The 25,188-nt window shown below is 35.2% G+C and overlaps 1 protein-coding gene across 1 annotated transcript in view; it reads right to left on the bottom strand.

Annotated features, from left to right (window-relative positions):
- Positions 1–25,188, bottom strand: part of LOC308223272 (prolyl endopeptidase FAP-like) — a gene marked incomplete at its 5' end in the record, with an annotated part of 41,762 nt that overhangs the window by 6,932 nt on the left and 9,642 nt on the right. The window contains 18 exons of the mRNA XM_080622027.1: positions 2,319–2,373; positions 5,738–5,932; positions 7,149–7,218; positions 7,959–8,057; positions 10,946–10,993; positions 12,200–12,324; positions 12,673–12,726; positions 13,296–13,366; positions 13,457–13,561; positions 15,302–15,346; positions 17,884–18,019; positions 18,360–18,463; positions 19,545–19,699; positions 20,246–20,366; positions 21,904–21,976; positions 23,059–23,111; positions 23,295–23,369; positions 23,506–23,600. Of these exons, the coding sequence (XP_080478153.1) occupies positions 2,319–2,373; positions 5,738–5,932; positions 7,149–7,218; positions 7,959–8,057; positions 10,946–10,993; positions 12,200–12,324; positions 12,673–12,726; positions 13,296–13,366; positions 13,457–13,561; positions 15,302–15,346; positions 17,884–18,019; positions 18,360–18,463; positions 19,545–19,699; positions 20,246–20,366; positions 21,904–21,976; positions 23,059–23,111; positions 23,295–23,369; positions 23,506–23,600 (1,679 nt within the window). The remainder of the gene's footprint in view (positions 1–2,318; positions 2,374–5,737; positions 5,933–7,148; positions 7,219–7,958; positions 8,058–10,945; positions 10,994–12,199; positions 12,325–12,672; positions 12,727–13,295; positions 13,367–13,456; positions 13,562–15,301; positions 15,347–17,883; positions 18,020–18,359; positions 18,464–19,544; positions 19,700–20,245; positions 20,367–21,903; positions 21,977–23,058; positions 23,112–23,294; positions 23,370–23,505; positions 23,601–25,188) is intronic.

The raw sequence follows: 25,188 nt of genomic DNA on the forward strand, positions 1-25,188 counted from the left end.
GGGAAATACTTGTATAAGGTCTTTGAGAAATAATGTGTTACGGTTTACTTTGGAATGGATGGAAGGATAAAAATATGGGCTGTGTCATGAAGAATTCTGAAGATTATCAACTTCTTCAGTAGCACATGAAAGACTATTAAGCATTTTTTTTGTAGAAAAATAAGTTAGTCACTCCTTCCTCTTGAAATTCCAGCTTGAAATGACAATGATGAATACACTAATTGAAGCAATAATATGTACAATTTTTCCAGGTCATTTGATTGGCTTATTTGATATTTTAAAAATCAGTCCACAAGGCTGATTAGGTAAAGGTAAAGGATTAGGATCAGGCAGATAAATCTATGCACTGTAACAGAGAGTTCAAAACCTGAATTTATTTAGTTGTTAAGTCATTTTGCCATCCAGAAGAGTTTGATGAGTCTGAAAGTACTATGAGCTGCATAGTTCATGCATACCTGACAAGCTATAAAATAAGGAATCACCTTTGAACTCCTATTGAAGGTTATGGACCAGGAAACAGTATAATAAATAGAAAAAAAGAAAAAAAGACTGACATGTTTGGCAATAGTGCTGTTTGAATATTATGTGCGCTACTGGGATACAATGCTTTACATGTGTGAAATCTCTTAACTGGTTCTGGAAATAAAATATGACGTGATTAAAAAAATAAAATATTTTCATGTGGCCTTAACTTACTTAATGCCACTCTAGAATTACTCACTTGCAAGTGTCTGTGTCACTTAATTTCACCATATGGTACCCCATTTTATTCTGGTGTTATAGCAGTGTCTGCCCAAAGTAATTTAAATATTAGTTGGTAGAAGCTTCATAGAAAGATTTTAGCAACCCTGTTCATGTGCTATCTAAGATCAGGGAACTTCTATAGTTACGTTGAAAATAATCTTAAAAGATCCATCCTCTAATGTGTTTCTGGGCAAGCCTCTTACAATGAAACTGGGCCAACGAAAACAAACAAACAAAAACTAGCAAAAAATAAACAAAGCAGTGACAGATCAGAAGAACTCTCCTGGCAAAGATAAACAGTTAAAGAAAATTAAATAAAAGGTCTTTCGGATTGATAATCAGAGAAAAATGAACATGTATGAAGAGAAAAAAACCTGGAAAATGTTAAGGAGTGGCTAACATATCAGTTTGTTCTGTAATCTTTTTTAATTAGTGCTGCCAGTTACTGCTGGATAGCTGACAGAGCTATCTGCCCAGAGAAGGAGTAAGGGTGGCTAAGACAGGTCTGGCCTCCAACCCATTTACTGTTCCTTACAGTACTGTCCCTAAAACATGAGACCTTCAGATGTTGTTTATCATCTTGTTCTCTTGCACAGTATCATTCTGTTATGCTGAAGCTGATGAAGCAAGGTAGGAGGCAGGGCTCCAGTTCTGCATATGCATTCTTGATCCAGCCATTCATGATGAACAAAAGCAACTGAGTCAGATGATCTAAACATCTTAAAAATCTCTATAACGGGGCTATGTGGCATTTGTGCTGCCACTGAGTTGGCTTCAGCTCTCCCATAATACTACTAATATGTCTGCATCTCATTTCTATGAATAGTCCTACTTTGACGTTGATAACAGGAAAAAAACCCAACTATTCCAATACTTTATTTTTCTCTATTAGAATGCAGTGCTATACTAAAATATGTAGTTGAGCTATGCTACTCTATTTCTCAGTGCTTTAGGGCAGAGGAATGTGGTCATTTAATAAGAAAGACTTGCAATGCATCTGGCCATACAAGGTTCTGGGTGCGTTACAAAGACAAGTGTGTGGAAAAAATCAGTGATGAAAAAAGATCGGCTGATTATTTTGAATGACTCATATACAGTCCCATTTTTTCTACTACGTGGTGAACTGCCAATGTTGTACACCCCTAAGACCCATGTTCATCCATACTGACCATTTCAAAGCCAACCAAGTATACAATGAATCAGACAAATGCAAGGGTCACATTTTCTGATGATTTTAATCTCAGATCAGAAAGGGCATACTTGAATTTTGACATCATGCTAGCCAGTCCCCGAGTTATAAGTAAAGGCAATTAAACCATCTCAATTTTCCTTAACTTTAAGTCCAACCAATGTATTAGACTTTTCAGTATGCCCTCTTGAGCTGTCAAAGATCCCTTTTTGGGAGCTTGCATGCTTTCAATTGCATGATATAGGCACCAACAGGAATTATCCCCTTTGGCAATATCATCAAACACTGGCAGAAGAAACTTTATGCAGATCTAGGGCAGGATAAGTAATAATAAAAAAAATATATTGCAGAATTATTTAAAGGTAGAAAAAACCCAACCACTTACCCAGCCCCATATTGCTATTCGTCTCTCATCAATAAAACCCATTTCTATAAATTTCCTATGAAAAAGAAAATCACAGAAACAAAAGCATTATTACAAAAGATTGATAATGCTATTACAAAATAGTAAAAACCAATTCTCTTTCACTTTTTTTCAAACATTAGACTAAGTTAAGCAAATTGACAATTAGCATAGCATGTCTGATTTCTACAAAGCATGAGTTATTCTATTAAGAGATATTTCAGAGACAAAGGAAGAATATTTCTTGGAAGAATAAAAATGCTGAAATTAATACTTTCTTCATAATAATTTTTGTTCCAGTGGATAAGGACTCTGCCCAACTGGCTTTTTGGCAAAAAAGTTCTATTTCCTTATCCTTAGAAGTCACCTGGATTTAGTCCAGACTAGATTAAACACCACACATTATACTTAAACATCACACGTTCTACTCATGTTGTGCACGTGCAAATGTATGTGTATACGCACGTGTACGGGCATACGCTCACACACATGCAGAAAAAAAAAAGTTCAAAACGTATTTCTACTAATAGCCACATTTCATTTCCTGTAGCTCTACATTCTCTCAGGCTATTATCATTTTCATTGTTTTAATGCCAAAGGTGCTGATTATCATTAATATTCTGATGCCAACCTTATGCAGTTTAACCATGCCAAGTGCAGGTCCTACACCTGGGTCAGAGCAATCCCAGGCACAGCTACAGGTTGGGCAGAGAAGAGATTCAGAGCAGCCCTGCGGAGAAGGACTTGGGGGTGTTGATCGATGAGAAAATGAACATGAGCCAGCTTCAGTGTGCTGTCGCAGCCCAGAAAGCCAACTGTATCCTGGGCTGCATCAAAAGGAGCGTGACCAGCAGGTCGAAGGAGGTGATCCTGCCCCTCTACTCTGCTCTCGTGAGACCTCAGTTGGAGTATTGTGTGCAGTTCTGGTGTCCTCAACATAAAAAGGACATGGAACTGTTGGAACAAGTCCAGAGGAGGGCCACGAGGATGATCAAGGGACTGGAGCACCTCCTGTATGAAGATAGGCTGAGAAAGTTGGGGCTATTCAGCCTGGAGAAGAGAAGGCTGCGTGGAGACCTCATAGCAGCCTTCCAGTATCTGAAGTGGGCCTACAAGGATGCTGGGGATGGACTATTCATCAGGGACTGTAGTGACAGGACAAGGGGTAATGGGTTCAAACTTAAACAGGGGAAGTTTAGATTGGATCTAAGGAAGAAATTCTTTACTGAGAGGGTGGTGAGGCACTGGAATGGATTGCCCAGGGAGGTTGTGAGTGTTCCATCCTTGGCAGTGTTCAAGGCCAGGTTTGATGAGGCCTTGGGTGGCATGTTTTAGTGTGAGGTGTCCCTGCCCATGGCAGGGGGGTTGGAACTAGATGATCTTAAGGTCCTTTCCAACCCTAACTATTCTATGATTCTATGATTCTAAGATGCTCAACATAGTTACTTTATGGGTTGATACTCTGATCCCTCAAGAGGCACAGTATCAACCTCTGAGATTAGGGATTCCCTGGAGCAATAAATAAGCTTTCTTTTTATGTGCCTGAAAAGTGAAGAGTGCATACTGCTATTATAATATAAAATAATAATGAGGAAGGCATCATCGAATGCTCCAGGTAGGCAATAAGCTTTAAACTGATGAAAGGTACACCTTGCTTATCCACTCAGTAGTCAAACTGGGCAAAGAGAATCATAAATATTAGGTGTTCTACAAAAATAGCACATCAGAGTCTGAAGACTGTATTTCCAGAGCTGTATTAGCAACAGCAAAGAAAAGAGGATAAGGCAAAAGAACACAAAGGTTTGAGAGTGACAGATAAACAAAATAGGTTCAGGTACATGCCAGGACACATATTAGTCTTATTTTACTATAACAAGCATAAACAACTGACAACACCCAAAACATGGAATACTATCTGGGTGAGACAAAGTTCAAAAAGCCAAAAAATGATTCAGGTTTGTTATATTGCTGTCTTAATCCCTGGGGTTTCTCCTACAGTAAAAGTCCCTCCAAGAATTTACTAGAGTATAGTATGCTCTCTAAAAATCACTCATCTTAAACCATGTGTTACATCAGGAAGATGGAATGCAACACATTTAACTGAATAAAAACTTTGTCTAGGTGCTGACAGAAAACTGGGAAGTGTGAACTCTGAGGTAATTTCTTCACAGCCTGTCTCAGCAGATATTACAAATGCAGAATCAGCTTAGGTTCCCTCTGTCTCTGACATTTTATGTTTGGGTGACAATTCAGAGTAATAAAAAAATTATATCTCTGGTGATATTTTAAAATACGCCATTTCTGCTAAAAGTTTAAAAAAAGAAAATCAAATAGTAGATTAATAGAAAAGCCTGACATGAGACAGCAATTCTGTTTCATTTATCACAGAAAAGGAAAATAGTGTGTTTATATAATTTAGGAAGCAATTAATTATCACAAAGCAGGAGGGAATAGACACCTTTCTCACACACACTTGTAAATACAGACTGTGTTGTCAAATAAGTAGAGAAAACTGTGTGAACCTGTACTGTTAGATCCTATTTCTAGCTAAGCTACTCAGAGTCAGGTCTATTATTGAAGGAAAGAGTGTACTTACTGTTGCACCTGGAAATCTAAGCATGCTCTCACTGGCCAAATTCCAGACCATAGGCTAGACTAAATCTCTTATTCCTGCTTTGCATTCATCTCTGGAGTTCAAACACTTCTTTAAATGCTCACTTCAGCAGTGTTACTGCATCTGTAAGCTTATCAGGCAGCCTTTCTTTACAAAATCTCAGCTTTCACTGCCTCCCAAAACCTCTGCTTAGGGAATTATTTTTTCTTGGAAAACTTTAAGTGCTTTGATGAAAAGGAGCACTCTTGGGGCACTTTCTGTTGTTCATAACTATCATAAAATAGCATGGAAGGCAAGTTTATATGACTAACCAACATCCAGGAGGCTTGCATCAGGATTCAGTTTTGCTACAAAGTTCACATTTGACCTTTAGCTAATCACTGTGGTACATCACTATGGATCTTTGGCTAATAAGTGTTTTGAGTGAGGTAGGTTTCTCCTACAGGGAGAACTTAAGAATAACGGTTTATATGTTGGCTTACCTCTCACCACTGACACTTGTATTTCTGTAGGCTTAGGATTGAAGCCTCTGATGATGCTTTTATAAAATGGAAGTGGTGAGGTCTAAATGTGAACTTAGTAGTATATGGACTTCAACATACCACACAAAATCTCAACTGACATCAAGCACCTCAGTGATATTTTATTTCTATGAGTTTTCTGTCTTATTTCCTGGAGACCTCAGCTCTCCAGAAGAAAGGCTGAGTAGTATATTCAGGTTTTCTTTTCACATTACTCCTTGTAGGCATGCAAATACAACAGTTATACAGAGAGATATTCTACTTACTTCACTGCTGAGATTTGGTCCTCAACTTCATAGACGCCAAGTCTTCGATATACTGCATGTAAAATCTTGTCACCTTGATAAGCTGTCCCTCTGCCATCCACTAGAATAACAATAATTCCCTCTTTGCTTGCAAGATAAGTTATCCAGCTAATGCTAAATGTTTCCTTTACATTCTGACTGCAGGGTCCTCCATACCTGAGGATGAAAATTCACATGTTTTCAACTCATAATATTAAATTTATAAATGATTACTGTATACTGGACTATAACTATAGGTACTTCTTACATTTTCTCCACAAGTATTTTGTTATATGGCTGTGGCTCAGAGAGCTCAGTAGACAAGCAGTTCAACTACCATTTTCATATATTTATGAGATTTTGCTATCTAAAATCTATTTAAATCCTTTAGGTCTTATGCCTAAGGCAAATTGTTAGTTTTAGCTCAGGTCAAGGGGTGCAGCATTAGGTGCTTGTCAGAAGGGTAATCCTGAGAAAAGTCATGCCTCGAAGTCATGCCTCTTCTCTCCAAATTCCTTAGGTGTAACACCAGTTTTCATTGCTTTTCTGCGTTTGACCCCACATGCACTCAGCAATGCCAGAGGAAAGAGGAGAAAAAAGTACAACTCCTTACACTTTCTGGACATCCCCATCTTTGTTTCAATAGGGAGTATCATGTGCTGTTGGAGCTGCAGTCGGAACACACCCCACATAGCTGAGCAATAGAGAGACATTCCTCATGAGAATGGCCTAATGCAAATTATATGTTTGACCTCAAGGACACAACTGACTTAATCATCTATTCTAAACTTAAGTCAAATATACTTGGCATTCTTGGACTTTTGGATCATCACTGATTAATAAAAAATGATGCAAAGTTTATTACACCCACTCAGCTCTCATTTCTTTAGCACCACTGCAATTTTTGTTGCCTTTCCTCCCTGCAATAAATTAAATTTGTGTCAAATGCTCTTTAGAAAGAACATTTGATCAAAGAAGCCAGTCCACATTGTTTAGAGGTGTTTGATATCTTTTTTCTTCTTAATAAATGAAGCAGGCTCTTGCATTTTCCACATTAGCAAAGCTGAAATCAATAATGCCAGCTTGCCTCATGGTAAACAGAAGCAGCAACAGAACCAAGAACTCCAAGGAATACCCCACATGTTTTTATCCTTTTCCTGACTCTGAGGAACTAATCCTTGCCCTGCTAAGACTAACATTAAAAATGTTATTGATTTCCATTAATTGAATTACTGTTCCAGAAATACATTAAAAAATCCATCACAACAAAATAGAACTTAGTGGTTTTGCTTTTGTTTCATAAAATATGGCAAAAGTCTTAGGTTTTGTTAAATTATAAGAAGTATGTTTTCTAACAAAACAGCAATGATCAAAGAAAGGAAATGGTACATACACCTGAATAAGCAGAGGGTACTTCTTGGATCTATCAAACTGGGGGGGTAGAAGCATTTTGTACCACAAAGCTAGAAAAGACATATTAAAATTATATTGTTAATGGTTAAAATGTTTCATCCAAGCATAATCCAGAGTTTGGTGTAATAGTATATGAACATGAATCAGCACTAACTATAAAACACGTGAACTGTGAATCACAGAACTGATGCAAATAACTGTTTGTATTGGGTGGCTGAAGAACAATTTTGAAGAAATAAAGTGCCAACTTTTATTTCAATTTAGTTGTGCATAAAATTATTATTTCACATAACTCTAGGTTCACAGTTTTCCAGGTGCCTAGAAAAACACAACTAGGAATGTAACTGTTAATGAAGATTATCAGAAATCAGTTTTGGAAATTTTATACTGACTCATTACCACGGAATATTGTTTATAAAGTCACTATGGAAACAACAGTGTATGCAATTCAATATAATGTATAACACATGAACAGCAGTTTACATTTCACATTTTATTATCACTATCCTATGATGTTTTTACACAATATTTCGAAGAGTATTAAAGAATTAAAAAAAAAAAAAAGCATTGTGAAGTGGAAATGTATTTTAATTACTATTTTACTGAGAGATGCCCTGAGGCACAGGCACAGACAAATTGAGTGTTGTCAAATAGGGCAGAACCAGGCCTCCTCTTCCCAATCTGACAGGCTAATAAGAATGTTCTACAGAAAAATGATACTATAACAAAATGAAGGCAAAATATTAAAATGGTATGAATAAAAAGTATAATAATGATATATAATTCTTACTTATACCATCCACTTCAAGTTTATTAATTTCTTCTTTTGGCAGTTGGATATTTTGCAAAGCAGACTGCAATTCCCAATTGTCTTCCAATACTCTGAGCTCTAAGTAAAAGAGATGACTGAATTATTAACTAATTTATTAATTCCTCTTCATTATTTGAGATTCCTTTATTTTCTGTTATTAGAACAGAAAGGAAATACGTGCGTTTTACAAGCAGTGTAATGAAATCAACTCAGACATTTCTAATTGGGCTTGATCACATAAGTAAATAAAAGCAAGGCACATGTATAGAGCACAAATATTCATTAAATTTCAATAGGATGTACATTTTGCAACGCAAATCATGGTGCTTCTGTGTGTTAGAGTCCTGGACGTTATGAATAAACCCCTTTCTCCTGCAGATCCTTCATCCCAGTTTTGTAATATGGAGTTGTAAATGCAAAACCTATCCCATCTTGCAAAACGCAGTTCTGTATCTCCTTCCTTGCTTAACACAGTAACACCAGTTTGACCTCTGAGACCCTTGGGCAGTATGGTGAAGTGCACAGATGTTTGGGAATATCTTGTTTCTGTGCTAATGCAAGAAATTCAGTTTCTTAAGGGGTTGTGGCAAACCCTTGCTTAATCACTGTACAGTACACACAACTTACTGTACAACTGTTCGTATTACTGCACACTTAGTGAGCCTCTTCTGTTGTTGTTTTATTGGGGGTTATTTCGTTTGTTGAGTTTTTTTAAACCTAAAAAATGTTTAAAATTTTTGTTTTACTTGCTTTAAACCCATTTTAGAGTGATATGATTTAAAAAATTACTATTTAAAATTTACATAATTTCCAGCATAAACTGCAGAATTATGTATTATGAATCTACTGGGTATTGTTTGTTTCTGTGCTTTCCCATAAGTAGTGATGGATGAAGAATATTGTACATAATGGAAATCAGTGACTCTCAACTTCAATTTAAAAATGAAAGAACCTTTTAGAACTGATGGAAATGCTTCTTGGTTCGTTTGCCTCTTTTTCTATTTTGTTTTTTTGCTGTGTTTTTTTTTTTTTTTTAATAGCAACTACTTCCTGCTTCTGGAAAAGCTCAAGAAACCCCCAAACCCTCAAAGTACTTCTCTCAGCACTTCTTGAGCTAGATAGTATCCAGGACATGCCAGAAATACAACAGTGGAGTTTATTCTTTCAATCTTGACAAGTTTTGAAGATTCTAGTGGGGTTTTATGGCTGAAAAGTCATCCTGGCACTTGATACTCACCCAGACTCAGCTGAACCCTTTAAATACTTCCCCTCAAAACTCCTGAAACTTGTGCACTGCCACAAATGAATTGTAGGCATGTTAGAAGCAGCTTCCAAACAAGTGTATGTTACTTTAACTGCATGCCTCCTACTAAAATTTATATCTTTTTAAAATGCTGCCAACTGCAATGAGAATGGATCTACTAAAAATAGTTTGCGTCACAGAAGAGATTATGAAAGCAAGGGACTTAAAGAAAATTAAACCAAAAAGGTCATTAAAAAGTCAAAGAGAAGCCTGAATTTGCTTTTATTCCTGAAGAATAATAGCACAGCAGAGTGAGGCATCATGAAACCAGTGGTGAAGATGATTAAAAGAAACTGTTCTCTCTTGCACAGAGGTTAAGAAACAGAAGTATCTGTAGTTGGGCACTTCGCTGCACTCCATGATAAGGAAGTAGTGGGGGCCTTTGATAGACAAGGTCATAATGAATCATAGAAAACAGAGAGCTATGGCAATGGCTTAAATCTGAAAAAAATACATGCATTAGCTGTATCTAAACTGTTAAACCTATTTAAACCTTCTGCAAAAGAAATACGAGAATAACACAGTGTTTTTATAGCACAATTGCAACAGACATGTTGACCAATATTTTCCATCTGCAAACGTCCAACATTTTGGTTAAAAACGAAGATGTACCAACTCCTGTTGTAGTCGAAATAATCTTACATTGCAATTCACTGACTTCTACATGAATCACCACTGATTAATTTAGCTTAACAGTAATGCAGCATTTGTCTTCCTCATGTTGTCTTCTGGTCAGACAACACTGAGTTAACAGTGGATTATCAATACTGGCTGACCTGGCAGTAAAGACCCTGGGAGTAGAAATGTCAGTGCATTTCCACCGGTTACTGGGGAAGAAAGGAGGAATGCCAGATCACTGAGGTGTTTTACAGGACCATGCTAGTTTTCAGAACACTTCAGGACTGAGTACTTTAAGTTGGAGAATTTTTTTTAGGGAAAAACGAAGGACAGAGAGAGAAAAGACACTGCAGAGTAATTAATATTTTTATGATTAGCAAGTTTCTGCTTGGTCTGGTTGCAAACAGTCCTCACTAAAAGGCTACTTAAAAAATGAGGGTTCTGAATGTTTCTTGCTGGAGTTCCCATCTTTTATCAATAATTCACCTTGTCTGAAGCAGTTATTTAAACTGATCATCTGAAAGAGCTTTTGCTCTTCCCTGACATCTCTGCTGATGGCTGAAGAGCAAGTCACTGATCCAAATTCTAATTAGTACAGCACAATAGCTCAAACTGCAAACTCTAAAGAGTACACTGCTGCATTTTGTATAGGGTAGGTTTGCTTCATGAAGAAAAAAAACCTCAGAAAGTCTTGTGTTAATCCAAATGTCAAAAGGAATAGTTAGGAAATCAAAATAATCTTTTCTACAAAGTTTGACTCAATATTTAGGAGACAAAGAGCTGCTGATGTTCATTGCATCCATAGGATAGAAACAGGAAAAACATCAGGATGCTATAAAAGTGCTGGATTCAGGAAAGAAAATAAAGTGAGTTCACTGGTATTTAGCTTTCACTAATTAGAAATCTAAAAAGACACTAGATATTTTGATAACAAACAAGATGAAAGGCTTCTTGATCACAATCCAAATATTGTATTAAAGGATCTGCATAGTGAAGATCAATGGGAAAAACAATTGCTTAGAAATAGGCAGGATATTTGCAGTACCTCTATCACCGTAGTTCTCAAAAAGAGTAGAAATGGGAATCCCAGGACCTGTCACAGAATGATAAGAAGGCAGTTTATAGTTTGAAGCTGGAATTTTATGATGGAGTTTGTATTACATTAAGATTGGTAACTGAAGGGTGTTAAAGAGCTCAGAGTTGATAAACAAACCTAAATCTTCTCTGCTGTATAACACACTAGTCCCTGCTGCATGAAATACATAAGGTACTGTGTGACATAGACCTGTATACATACAGGCATTGCTTAGCAAACATAATCAAAGCAACTTTAAATCTACTAACAAACTCTTCCTCTCTACAGATGAAGTGACATCTAGTTAATACCCGAGATGTGATTATATAAGGTGCATGCAGAATTAACAATGTGAAACATTCTTCTGAGAACATGCCACATCATATTTGTGAAGGTGAGTGGCTTTCATATGGTGATGACCTCACTGACTACTTTGTGCAAGAATGATTGAAAGGTGTTATTATTTGCTACATTTGCTTCTCTGCTCAGGAAGTTCTCAGGAACTCTTCAGATGATCAGTCAATGAAAAATCAGAAGAACAGTAAACTTCAGATGAAATACGCAAAAGGAAAACCATGGATATTTTTCTTTCCTTTTCTCAGATTGTGACTTCAGACCTCACTGTTTGATTACAGTAATGGATAAAATGTTGAACCACTGAAATCACCTAACTTATTTCAAAAGAGCTAAGACTTCATTTAATACTTATATTACAAGTAAATCATGCATCTTGATGAGTTGAATTTTTCTGAGTTCAGTTATTAAGAATGTTCTCAGGTAAATATCCAACATTTTGTGGCTGACACAAATTTAATAATTTCAGTTGGGAAACATATTGTAATAGTCTCTAATTGCTAACTTTGATCACATAAATTGGAAATATGTGTGTTTTTAAATCCGGCTCTAGTTGCTGCAAGAAAAACATGACTCTGATGAGACACATTAGAATCTGTTTTGTGCCATGAAGGACTTTCAAAAATCCGTTTTTAATTCCAAAAATCCCAATGTTTTTGTTTAAAAAGAAAAAAAAAAAAAAAAGGTGAAAATATTTCAATGTTCTAAAACATCTTCCCAAGGATTTTGGACATGGAAAACTTTCTTTCTGGAAATCTCTCCTGGTTATTGTGAAATTTGGGATATCACTTGGGATAATCAGTATTATCTATAACTCTGATAAAATAGAAAGTACAACTGATTATATGCTTGCTCCCATATTATACATACCATAACAGATCAAGGCGTAATACCTAGAATGTTCACTGAACCTTGCTGTATAATACTGACATCTCTCTTTCCTTAAGTTGCAAGTAATGCATTGTTTTCTGATAGGTTTACTTCCAACACTGATTCTAGGAAAAAATAAAATAAAGCAATATTTATTTTGCCACAACTAACTTCATATGTGTCTGCCTTGCATTCTAGAACAAAGGCACTGTATTTTCAGAACAGTTAAATTTAAAAATAAATGTTTTCCCTTTTTATCCTTTCTTTCTTTTTTTTTTTTTTTTTCCAAGAGTATATTTAAACTTTAGATACTATTTGTCCTAAATTTTCAGATATAATCTGAGGTCAAGATTTAGTTAAAGTAGCCTATGAAATTATACTTCAAACATTTTGAAACTAAATTATTTTATTAACAAATCCAGAGCTATCTTCTGTAAACTTAGCATCATTAAGATAATGTTGATAACACTTACTTGTAAATATTCCTTCTTCCTGGATAGCCTTCAAATTCATTGCTTGAATAGAAACTGTAAATTCATTTATATGTTAGTAAATAATCCATAAAGTGATGACGTATGAACCAGCATCAAGATGGAAAGCCATTTTGGAAGTTAACTTAGACTTTTTGAGATTTCCGCATATGGTGGAAGAGTAAGTTAAGCTTATATACCTTACATCTTAATAAATCTTTGATCAAACTCTGATTAGATGACAAACCATATATATAGGTATTCTATTTTAATTCTCGCAAGCTAATCTCTCCAATTATGTAATTATGTAAACTGTATCTACTTATACAGTAAGCTGAATGACAGACCATAGAAAGAGAAGTAAATGCAGAGTGTCTAAGGGTTAACCACATGATTAAATTTAAGTATTTCTAAAAAAGTATCTCTAAGATTGGTGATTGAAAATGGAAAAATGAAGATGATTTGCAAAGAATATCGCATAAGTAAAGTTTGCAAACCTGTGCAGTGCCTTTGCATACAAATTTATTGTAGATGTAACTTTATGAGTTAACGAATGGTGTTCAAATGATTAAGTGTTGCTTTTACTGACAACAGTCACAACATATTCTCTTCTTCATGCTACTTACATTGCATCATTTGTTACTCTGAAAATGTATATTGCTTCCCATTCTCCACTTGTAATTTGGATTGCATTCTCCTGTGAAGCAAGACATACAAGTTACTGAATATTGTAGAATTATTTCAGGAACTTACAGTAGACCAATATAGAACAGTTTGCTTGACTTACCACAGAGCCATTGATGTAATGAATATGCTTATAACCATTTTTGTCACTAAAAATTTTGTAATATGAACTGCTGTCTGATGTAAAATATGGTGCAGAAACAAAGAACTGAAACAATAGAAGGAAAATGGTAGATGAAATGTAAGTAAGACTGTCCAAGCTGATCAGCAGATTATAGTACATATACTAAAAGTAACAAGACTATTTAATCAGATGGGACAAAGTACTCTGCACAAGTGTTTACCTGTGATATTCAACCTTGGACTCAGTACATATTATAGCTTCTAACCTGTCATGTCAGACTTCTTAAACTGATAATATAGATACCTCAAGCACCTCACAAATGCAAGCTCTCTACTTATAAATGGAATAATTTGTTTGTATATTCTGAATGACCTGTGTTTTGTTATTAAAAAGTAGGTAGAGGTGATTTTTAAAAAATAAGTTTCTGAATAAAGCTGATGTTCATGAATGGTGCCAGACTGAAAATCCTGTTTGGCTGATTCACTGAGCAAATATAGCACTAAGTAAATGGATATCTGAAGCTTCCCATACTATTCTACTAATGTTAAAGAACAGATTATCCCAGATAAGACCACTCAACTTTTGTTTAATTTCAAACCATCACCTCTTTACTAAAACTGTCAGTCAAGATGAGTTACTGCAGCTATGTTTCATTTTCAGAATATGAACACAGAAGAATGACCCACAAGCACTTCAAGCATAGCAGTGAACATTCCCCAGTGAGTGACTTCTGAATAATAGTAACCCAAACTCAACTAGAACCTTTGACCACAAGCTACATTGTTCTGAAGCCTGCTTCTAGTACTCCTAATACTTGAAATTCCATAAAGGCTAATGCAGATATTTATGCATGTGTGCAATTTCTTTAGCTCTTATTAGAGCTAAAACCTCTCCTTACAACCCTGATAAAAATGGTGAAACAAGAAAGGAATCAAGTAAAATAACTAATCTTGTAAATGCATAATCTTCACTTCAAGTAAAAATACATCTCTTGAAGGACAGTGTACTGAAGAAAACCAAAACTCTTAGTTAAGTCCACTGCAAGATATTCAGGCATAGTGTGAGGTTCGCTATATTGAATTCTGGTAACTTTGCCTGCCTATGGAGTAAAATAAGCAATAATATACATTCACTGTTAGAATATGATTGAAAATTCCTGTTTGGCTGATTCATTAAGCAAACACAGTGAATACATAGACTACGACTGAAAACCATATTCTATGCTTTTACAATTTCCTTGCATGTTTGTTTTTCCTGTGAGACAGGTGTTATGTCTCTTCCAAGATATAGGTTACTGGGTAGAGAAAATTTCTCTTGCTTAGGGGTAACTGCAGAGAACTGTCAACTACCATTTTAAGTGGGATATTTTACCTTGAAGGTTCTTCCTTAGCTGAGGTTGTGCAGCACTTGGCACTGAAACTGTTCTGAATGGACAGGTTTTATTCTTAAAATGCTATGGTATGTCTGATCTCTCTTGAATGACATCAGAGAAATTTTACATCTATTTTTTGTCTCCAGGATGTTTCTAAGAATTACACTGCAGTATGAATTTACCTCTTGTCATTACTTCCCTCCCTTCAATATAGTGTCTAATCAGTTGGTCTAAAATTTGCAAAAGGGGACAGAAAAAGTTTTTAAACTCAGAAAGCAGGTAGCCAGATATTATGCCTAGCACAGGATTAAAGTCTCAATCCTACAGTACAAGAAGTTTAAGCAGTAGTGTTGTATGACTCAGAATGGTTCATGTTTCAACTCACTGCTGTGAATATGCAGAAAGCTGTAGCTTTTCGTTAAATCAAAATGGAATACAACAAGGAAACATACCCCGCCTGCCCATCCTGTTTGACTTTCTTCTATGTGCTGTTGACTCTGAAAAACAAAACCAAATGTACAATCTTTTAAGAAATTCAAGAATGAGTTTATGGAGATTCAAAATCTTAAAATATAAAATCAACAGCCACCTGTAAAAATGTATTTTAGGACACTTGCTATGAATGTTCAGGGACTTGAGGGTTGCCTGAGGTAAATAATATTATTGTATTAATAACATTATGTTAAAATATTCTTTTTTAACAGCTGTCATCAGAACTAAATAAAAGCTGAAGTAATTTTTTTAACCTTATGCAACATTTTCACTGAAAGCAAGAATTAACAAATACTTAATCTCATGAATTTTTCAGCAAAAAAGCCTGAGTAAAATAATTTCAGGAATAATAATATTAAAAATCTGTCTTAGATTCTCAGCTAGTTAATTTGACATATTTCCTTTCATTTCAAAGCTGTGATGTTGATTTATAACACAGATAACATGACTACTAGGTACATCTTTTAAACAAACCTTAAAACCACAAACCAAATACTTTATCTAAGCAAATAGAAATCAAAGGTCTCTGTACCCGGTGCTCAGATTAGAGATATTAAAGGGCCTGATTTTCAACAGTTTAAAAAAATCTCAGAAATAAAGTATTTAGAAAATGAATTAAGGGTTAGGCAGCAAAAATCAACAAGGTTATCATACCCTGAGACTATGAATGTAAGTTTAGCAGGTCTCAAGTTCTTGTAACATTCTTAGAGCTGATTTTAAAAAAGACTTCTGCTGAGCATAAATGGATCAGAACCTCCTGCAGATAAAGGTACATTTTTATTTATGCTTTACTTCTAAAGTTTCTAGTGCATTTTCAATACTTTCCTAAGACTTTTTCATTGAAGAGTATAATATCTTGTTTGTTGGATGGAGTGATTTAATATTTAACAATTCTGCATTCAGTCAATGCATTTCTTTTTTTATCTTGCAAACTTTTCTTTATGCTGTTCATTGAATATAGTATTTCTTCACTGTCTGAAATAAACTCAACAAATTTGCTTTCTAAAGACTATGGTTTGTATTTGTTATTCTCAGTGTAATCTCATTAACATTCAGAATTATGCTTTCTCCCTTTAAACTTAGTCCCTGCAAAGTGACTTCTCTGAGAAAAAGTTGCAGGTACTTGCCCCTTAGAAGGCTGTCTAGTACTTCACAGTGGCTCCACTGAGCTATTAACTCAGAAGATGGACTTTATTTCTTTTATAAGATAAGAAAATTAGGATGTGTTGTTTTATATCTGCATCCTAAATTTATTTTCCTTTCTTTAAATTAAGGCTCCAATCTTGATGACATAGTCTGTTAAGGATATATTTAACTTCTCTCGTTTGAGTAGTCCCATTGACCTCTATGGGATTTTTCAGTCTATTAAAGTATTTACAGAATTCAATTAGAGAACTGGCATCTCCATAGGAAATCCCAATTTCACAAACACATGCCTAGCTTATTTTACTCACATGAATAGTTCCACTGAAGTCATATTGGTTTCAATGGTCTATTCACATGAACAAGACTCAAACGTGAACATTTTTGATGAATCGACACTTTAGGAACATCTTGTAGATTACATTTTGTTATTATTTTCAAGCACGTAAAGCCTAGCACATTTATTGTACATTAGTCTCAATTTAATCTGAAATCAACAAGAGAACTGTTTTGCCAATGGAAACATGCAGAGATATACTTTCTAACGGCAAATAGAGCTAATGCAGCACTCCCATCTGTTCACACTCCTTCAATTGGCCATTTGTGCAAACTTTAATGTGATAAAAGCATTGTATCACTGTATAAATATAGAGTTATAGAAACGTCAGTAGTGACTCCATAAATAAGGTTTCATGGAGAAATGCAATTAAACAAGGATAATGAACACAGTCCTGCAAGATGTTAATTGTTCTGGTCTGGTTCCAGAAAAGCAATTAAGCACATGCTTAATTTTAAACACATAAATAGACCTGCTGAAATAAATAAAACTGCTTACATGCTTAAAGTTAAGCTTGTGTTAAAGTTCTTTGGTGGACTGTGGTAGAATCCTAGAAAAAAAAATCCCTGTGGTTTTTTTTTTTTTTTTTTTAATTTGCAACAACTGTCATATCATAGAGGAATAAAAATTATTTTCAGCTTGGAAAGTTTGTGTCAACAAACTCTGAATTTACAGTTTATCAGTCATACAGAACACTTTTATAAGTATTCTTGCCTTTTATTTCTCATTAGTTCCAGGTTTCACCCTAATGCTAGTTTTTATAAGTGTTCTGTGCCATAAACTCTAAAACCAAGACAGGCAAACACCATCAATACTAAAAGACTATAAATGAGACTTCTGTATTAGTTACTGAAATTCAGAGTTATTCTTTCCTTCAGGATCTATATGGATTTATCAGTGTCTCCAGTCTCCACGCTTTACAAGGTCTTTAAAAGAAATACTTTTTCAGAAAGGCTTCTGTACATGAGATCTGTAATGATCTACATACAGGTATAGACAGCTAGGCCACCTAAGCAAATGCTAATTTCAGCAATGTTAAACTTATATTTCCAACTATATTACCTCTGGACAGTCCCATGTATTTGAATTTTCTTTGAAGTCACAAATAGCTAAGACTGAAAAATTCTGGATTCTCTTCAGCCATTGCACACAGACTCGACTATCTGTTACCCAAGTAAGCCAAGTAAAATAGTGATCACTAAAAAATAATAAAAAAAAAAAAGAAAGAAAGAGTGGTTATTAAAGAACAAAAATATAGAAGCACTGCTACAGATTGTATCCCCCATAGTGCTCTGTGGAATCAACAGCAAAGCTTCCAGTGTCTTAGGCATTATTTTTTTTGTCCTTTGTAAAAATGAATCATGAGGACAGAGAATCAAAATACATTTCTAGTTAGCTTCTGATCCATCTAGGAGATGAATATGGCACTCCACTGTTAGAAACAGAAAACAACTCAGAAGTTCAAACATTTAAAACTAATAGAAATTTTTATTTTGTTTTATTTTTTTAAAGAAAAGATGTATTTGAGGGCACACTACCTTGATGCTATGACTGCAGGAACTGGCACCTTCTTAGGACCAAATGCTTCAGCATTAATAGTGTCTACAATAAACACTTTAACAGTAGGATTTTTAGCCCCAGCCTTCAAAGAGAATGTATCAGGTTATTCAAATCAGGCTCTGAACAATTCAGAATGAGGAAAATAACAACACTTTTTGCAGGAAAGGAGACAAGGTGTAAAATACATATTCAATTGTGTATAATAGGGCAAACGTGGTTTTATAAGATATCACAGTGTCACTAAAGCTGTATTATGGTACTTTGCATCATTTCATATGCAAAGACAAAAACCTTTTAAACAGTCAAATTTAGTGCCTTTCCTTACAGAAAATGTACTTGATGGGAACCAGCATTGAATTTGCATTATGGATCTGTGCAGCACACATATGCTTACTTTGGTATAAAACTCTAGGAGTACATTCACATGATTGCAATTGCTCTTTGACATCCCAGCTGTGAAATAAAATGGTTTAGCTTAAACTGATTTCATGCTTGCTTATTCACTGCATACATTATTAGTTTTTTAATTCTCCTCCATGTGTGGTTTAAAACATCCAGATTTACTTTAGAACTGCAACCCAGCTGACAGTTGAATAACTTCTTATGATGCATTACCATGATCACTTGCAATCATATGAGCATGACAAGAGTCAGGAGAGCTAATAACATGCTGAAGAAACGCCAAACCAAAACCTTCTTGCCTTAGATCTAGCACTTGAAAGCAGTTAAAATCCAAATCCCCTTGAGATCAAAAAGCACTATGAAGTGTGCAAATAAACTGAAGCTGTTCTAGCCTTTATTTTTCAAAATTTACTGTAATGAAAAATAACAACAGCATAGTTAACACATCACAATAAGTAAACTGAATTGAAAAAACAAGGCTTGACCATGCAAGCATGCACTTGCTCATGCTCTTTACTTACATGAGTAATTCCATTTATTTCACTGATATTATTAAATATCTATAGTTTTGAATGGTCCTATAGCTTTTCAGAAGTTGGCCTAAGTTTTTTGGATTTCTTTTTGTGTTCCCCCCCCCCCCCCCCAATAAATTTAGGCCATAATGGATTTAACCACTGTAATATTACCATTTTTCAAGCACAGTTATCAAATGACCCGCAACTCATTTATCAACAGAAAGTCAAAAGAAGGATAAACCATACCTTTGGGTAGGGGATAATTATTTTTCTAGGATACTGGTCCTCACCAAAATATGAATATTCAATAACTGGTATGTCAGTATCATTAAATTGTACATATGCTAAATACTTTCCACTTGGAGACCACCACAATGCATATTTTGTTGCTAGCATTTCCTCTGAGGAAAAAAAAACAAATCATAATAGTTTGTCATTGTTTCTCATTCCAATCTATTTTAGCATTTAGCACCCAGATATGTAAAGTGAGTTATACTAAATAAATAACACTTGGCATATTGCAATACATCTCAATTCTGAAAGGTCTTAAGAACTCTCAAAAAGGCACAAAAAACTCACTTGGGTTTTTTTTTCCTGTATGTATGTGGGTTTTTTTTAATTATTTTTTTATGCACTGAAATGCCAAATTTTCACCAAAATTAAAAATTCCATTAAAGCTGAATGCCCATCTACTGCCTGTGAAACATAAGGAAGCCCAATATATAAAGGTCTGATATAGTTTCAGTAACAGAAGACCTAGGAGTATGGTTATACACTATGAATATAAAATACAGCCATTGTATGGAAAATAAAATATGGAAATGCAGTAATCTTTAGGGCTCCAAATACAGTGTATCATCACAGGTATTTTAGACTGGATTGTGAGAACCAGGTAACCCAAACAAAGCATTTAATATGTTAGTTGATGTTCTTCAAGATTTACTTACCTTCATAGACCCAGTCAGGAATCCCATTAAATATTTCATTCTGTTTTCCATCAGTAGTTATTTTAATTGGTGCCTCTCTTGGGCTTCGTTTCAAATAGATATTATTCTGATATACATATACCTAAAGACAAGAAAGTATTTCCTATGAATATAGGCACCAGTAAGAGAGGTTAGGGTAAGATCTTTTGCAGCCAATGCTCTTACATTATACCAACAAGACGACACAACGAATACAAAATGGGAAATAAATGCTACACTATAAGCCGCTGCAAATTCTGCAAGAGTAGGTACCTCAGTAAATAAATGATACAGGCCAAACTCTATGTTCACCCATATCAGAATAAATCCTTAGCAGCTCCTTTGAATTCAACAACTTCAGAGGCTTTTGTGGCAAGTTTTGGTTTGGAAAATAAGGAAAAAAAAATCAAAAACTCATTCAAATTGTTGTGTTTTATAAGCGACCCTCAGACGAAGTGTTTTGTGACTTCTCCATCTGCTTCCACCAAAACTAGAAGTTAAAAAAAAAAAAAAACAAACCACAATGACTAAAATGAAAATAATCAGACTTTTAAAAATCTATCAAAAGACCTAGGTGATGTGAAACAAAAAAAGGTTTTACTCCCTCTGGACTATTTTCTTCTTGTCTAATAAACTAGTTACCAAAAGAGAGTTCTTGCAAGAAATGCTTGAGGCCTTGTATATCTCAAGATTTCAATCAATCAAATGAATGGACATGTAGTTAAGAAACCAGCAACAGAAACTTCACTTTCTTAGAAAATTGTGCCTTCTGAAGCTATTAGCATTTGCTAGCAACATCAGTGCTTTAAATGAAAATCAAAGCAACTCCTAAAACTCTCAGATCCGATACAAGGATATAAAAACATCACAGACTATTGGTACTAGGAAGATAGGAAACTGCCTTCAGAATTCTTGGTAACAAAATGACAATATTTAACTAAATATACTCTCCTAGAACATGGAGAAATATTCCTAATAAATTGTCCTTTCATATGTAGCACACTCCTGGGTATTTTCTGAAATGAGTTTGATATTTAAAATTTTTTTCTTGCACAAATATTTTTCAATACTGGGTAAATAGTTAAAAAACACTAATTGTTATTGGGCTGATCTTTTGGAACCAAGAATAAAAACAGTTTATAAACTCATTAATGTGCAATGTCTTTTATCATTACTGAGATATCAAGTAGCTATTAAAAAGGAAAGAAAATAACATTTTTTGTAATTAGAACCTGACAGCCATTTTCTAGGGTGAAAATTTTAGAAAAGATTTTAAATACTGCTCCTTTAAATCTCCATAGTAAGCACATGTGTTATACAGTGTCAAAGGAATACACATTGGTTTTCAGGCCCTGAAACTACATTTAAGCTGATATACAATTACGTTGGTCAATTCTTGATAGGAGATTGGCCAGCGAACTGAAACACGCAATGTAGCTGAGAACCCAATCCTTCTATCGAGACACAGACAAGCTAAATTTTAACAAGCTAAAACTGTTTTATTTGTCACTCTTGCTTACAACCAAGGTTATTACACATAGTCCTGTCAAAAATATGGCCTAACAAAATAATAACCAAAAGCAAACGTTTTTTAGCCACACAAAGCAAAATAATTTTAGTGCTTTGCTATCTTTACTGACCAATTTGTGTCCGACGGGTGACCAGGATATATACTGAATTTTATGTGGAAGCTGATTTTCTGTTACAAAACCACTAAAAAAAAGAAAGAAGTTGAGATGGCTTTTTGTGCACAGTGCAAATGGATCATTATACTGTACATTCATATAAAATTCATGGAGGGCTATGTTTTCTAACAGCTTATTGTTTTTTGAGCCATGCAAAATCAAGGCAGGCAGTGAGACATGCAGTCATGTGATGGTGTGCACCAGTGCTGGTAAAGCCTCCCAACTCAACCTTTTGAAAACATTCAACAGCAGAAGAAGCCAGCCTCATCTCTTTCTAAATACTGCACAACAGTAATTTGCTCCATCTGCAGCCTCAGCAAGTTACTGGGAAATGTGAATTCAGGATACTGCATGCTAAGGCAAGCATAACAGCAGCAGTTGCAACATTTGTTAAGGATCAGGACTCACATGCAGTACCTCTCTACTCACATTAGTTTGCAGCAATCTTTTCCTGTCACCTTGAACCAACAGTTTTGCACGAGTGGCGCAGCTCAGTGCAGCCCCTTTTGCGCAGAACTGAGAAGTATTTGGTTATGTTACTACTTAAGGTATAAAAACTCACTGGGGAGACAGGTGGCCTCCTTCAAACTTGGGTGGAAAGAGTAGTGGTTTGGGGAAGATCTTGCGAAAGATACCAAATACCATGGGAGAAGCTGTAAAGTTTTGAGGAACCCAGGACTGACTGTTACAAGATCACTGCAGCACTAAGGGAAATGAGAGAGTTCTAGGAAAGCTAAAGATTGGATCAACCATAAAAACGACGAATTAGACAACAGAATGACATGGAGACATCAGGTGTGAAGCTGAAGTGGACTCAATCATCCAAGATAGGGTGGGAGAAAATTATGCAAAGAAGAAAAATATATGAGAATCTTTAGCAGTGAAAGGTTTAGGGCATGAAATATAAATCAATTCAGACACCTGGATGAGTAGGTGAAAGGACTGTATGATTTTCTTAAAGGCCATTTTTGTCAAGCAAACAACCTGATAGATTCAGGCAAACGCAAAGCAGGGTGGTAGTCACATTACTGTGGAGTTTTTCAGTGGAAATGCAAGCATGTCACTACAAAGTATTCACCATAGTTCCCTGTAAGAGATATCTGGCCTTACCCATATATGAGATCATAAATGTGGTATGATGCTGTATAAGAGTATCTCCACAGCTGCAAAAATTAAGCAAGAAAATAATATTATTGACTTGGACAAGATAATCTAAAAGTAATCAGCTGTCTTTTCATAGCCTGGCAATTTCGTGAGAAAGTACTAAGAAAGGTTTACCTGTAGCAACCACAACGAACAAAATACTAAATGAAACCAAACATTTCATGAAGTGGTGTATTAATTACCTTTGAATAATTGCTTTCCAGCGCTATGAAATATTTGTCAGATGACAACACATAATTTGAAGCATTCACTTGTTTCTGAAAGATTCAGAAGTAGATTAGATTCTAGTGCAAAAAAAAAGGATTTTATGAGTTTTAATCCACTCACTTTTAAACTGGTACTTAAAATGCAACTGCGTTTTGCTGCCTTTTTATTAATTGGAATGGTACGTACCATTGTGCTGTTAGTCATGATGGTAGTTGGGTAGTTCATTTCAACGTTGTAGAGTATAATGTCATCTTCTGCAGACTGATGAAGATATTCATTGTCTTTATAAACAAGATAAAAGGGCTGTTACCTTGCACAGAAGATACTACAGAAAAGATCCATTTATCACAGTATTCACACTCCTGTCAATGAATAGGCTTTGAGCAAACTCTTTTGGCATCTACATAATTTTTTTTTCCTAATGATGCCAAGGTACAGAGTTGTCAACAAACTGCTTTCAGGGTTCCTGAATATGTTGTCAATATGACACATTGCACAAAGAATCAGCTAGTTAACTTTATGATTACATGCCAGATTTTAGTAATTGATCAAGAATACCACTGACAGACCCATTAGAAGGTCAGTATCATAACGTAGCTGTTTTCAAGAAAACCAGAACATTCTCATTTCTACAGATTCCACGGATAATAGCAGTATCATGTAACTGACACTATGTAAATGATACTTCCCTTACACAGGTCCTACAAAGTGAGGATGAGTGACCTTCAAAGCGAATGGAGTTGAACCCAACCTGTGCTCAAGACCTGAGCCATGGTTTGGTAGAAAATGAAGATCAGAATTTTAGTTTCACATTGTTATTTTTGCTGCTATAAACAGAGAGAAGGAATTACATGGTGTAGCTAAAGAAAGAGAGACTTTAACAGGCAGCCTGAAACATTGTATAAGGTGTTCATTTTTAGGAAATTAGATCACCCTTGGATCTTTTGAGCACACTTCTGTGATTTGTGTTAACAGCATTTTTGGTGATCTCAGGCACTCTTAGGAAGAGATAGTCAATTTTAATTCCTTGCTTCAGAAGAAAAGTAGACATATGGAATGCTGTAGGCATGACTATCTAAGGAATCTATGGCATGACATTTGCGTGAGCTTTGTGACTGTTAAAAGGAAAGATAAGTCTAAGTGAGAAGGATATAAACAGGGAAGGAAAATATTAGGTTTAGGTGATATGTTGCCTACATACTTCAAACATTCAGACAGAATTCCAACAAATGGTGACCTAATTTTTATATCACACAAGTGATGTCAATATACTTCAAATTATTAATTGTAAAATTTGAACTGCTGCAAGCGATGCCCTGGAAACCTTCAGTTAAGCTCAAAAATTGTGGGTAAAAACTAACTTGGTAAGACCGCATCTGAATGGGCACTACGTTTCTTGTCTTGAGTCAGGAACAATTGCTTGAAGCAGCACATAGATGGAGTGGTAACGTGTGTACTAGAACATAATCCAATCTAGCTCAAGCCTTTGGGTGCTTGAGTCGGTAATAATAAGACTAGCATTTCAGCCATGCACAGACATGTATCTCAGCAGCAATTAACTTCATGGCTTTATCTTCTACCTTAAGGAACTCACTCAGAAACTCAACCTTAATTTCTATGCAATGCTTTGGAACTCAGGAATTTCAGCATTATCAACATTTTGTTAAATGAGACAAAATCAGCTGGGCTCATTGAAGAGCTAAGTACTCATGAAAACAAAGAAGAATGGGGCCTGTAAGGTAGGCTATCTCAATTATTACAAACGACAAGTGAAAAAGGGCTGTGACAAAGAAGATTGCTTAAGAAATGACTGGCACATTGATATATTTCTTTCACTTGCTGCAATGAATATGACAGCAAAGAAATAAA

The sequence above is a fragment of the Psittacula echo genome (assembly GCF_963264785.1).
Source record: "Psittacula echo genome assembly, chromosome: 6".
NCBI classification, from domain to species: domain Eukaryota; kingdom Metazoa; phylum Chordata; class Aves; order Psittaciformes; family Psittacidae; genus Psittacula; species Psittacula echo.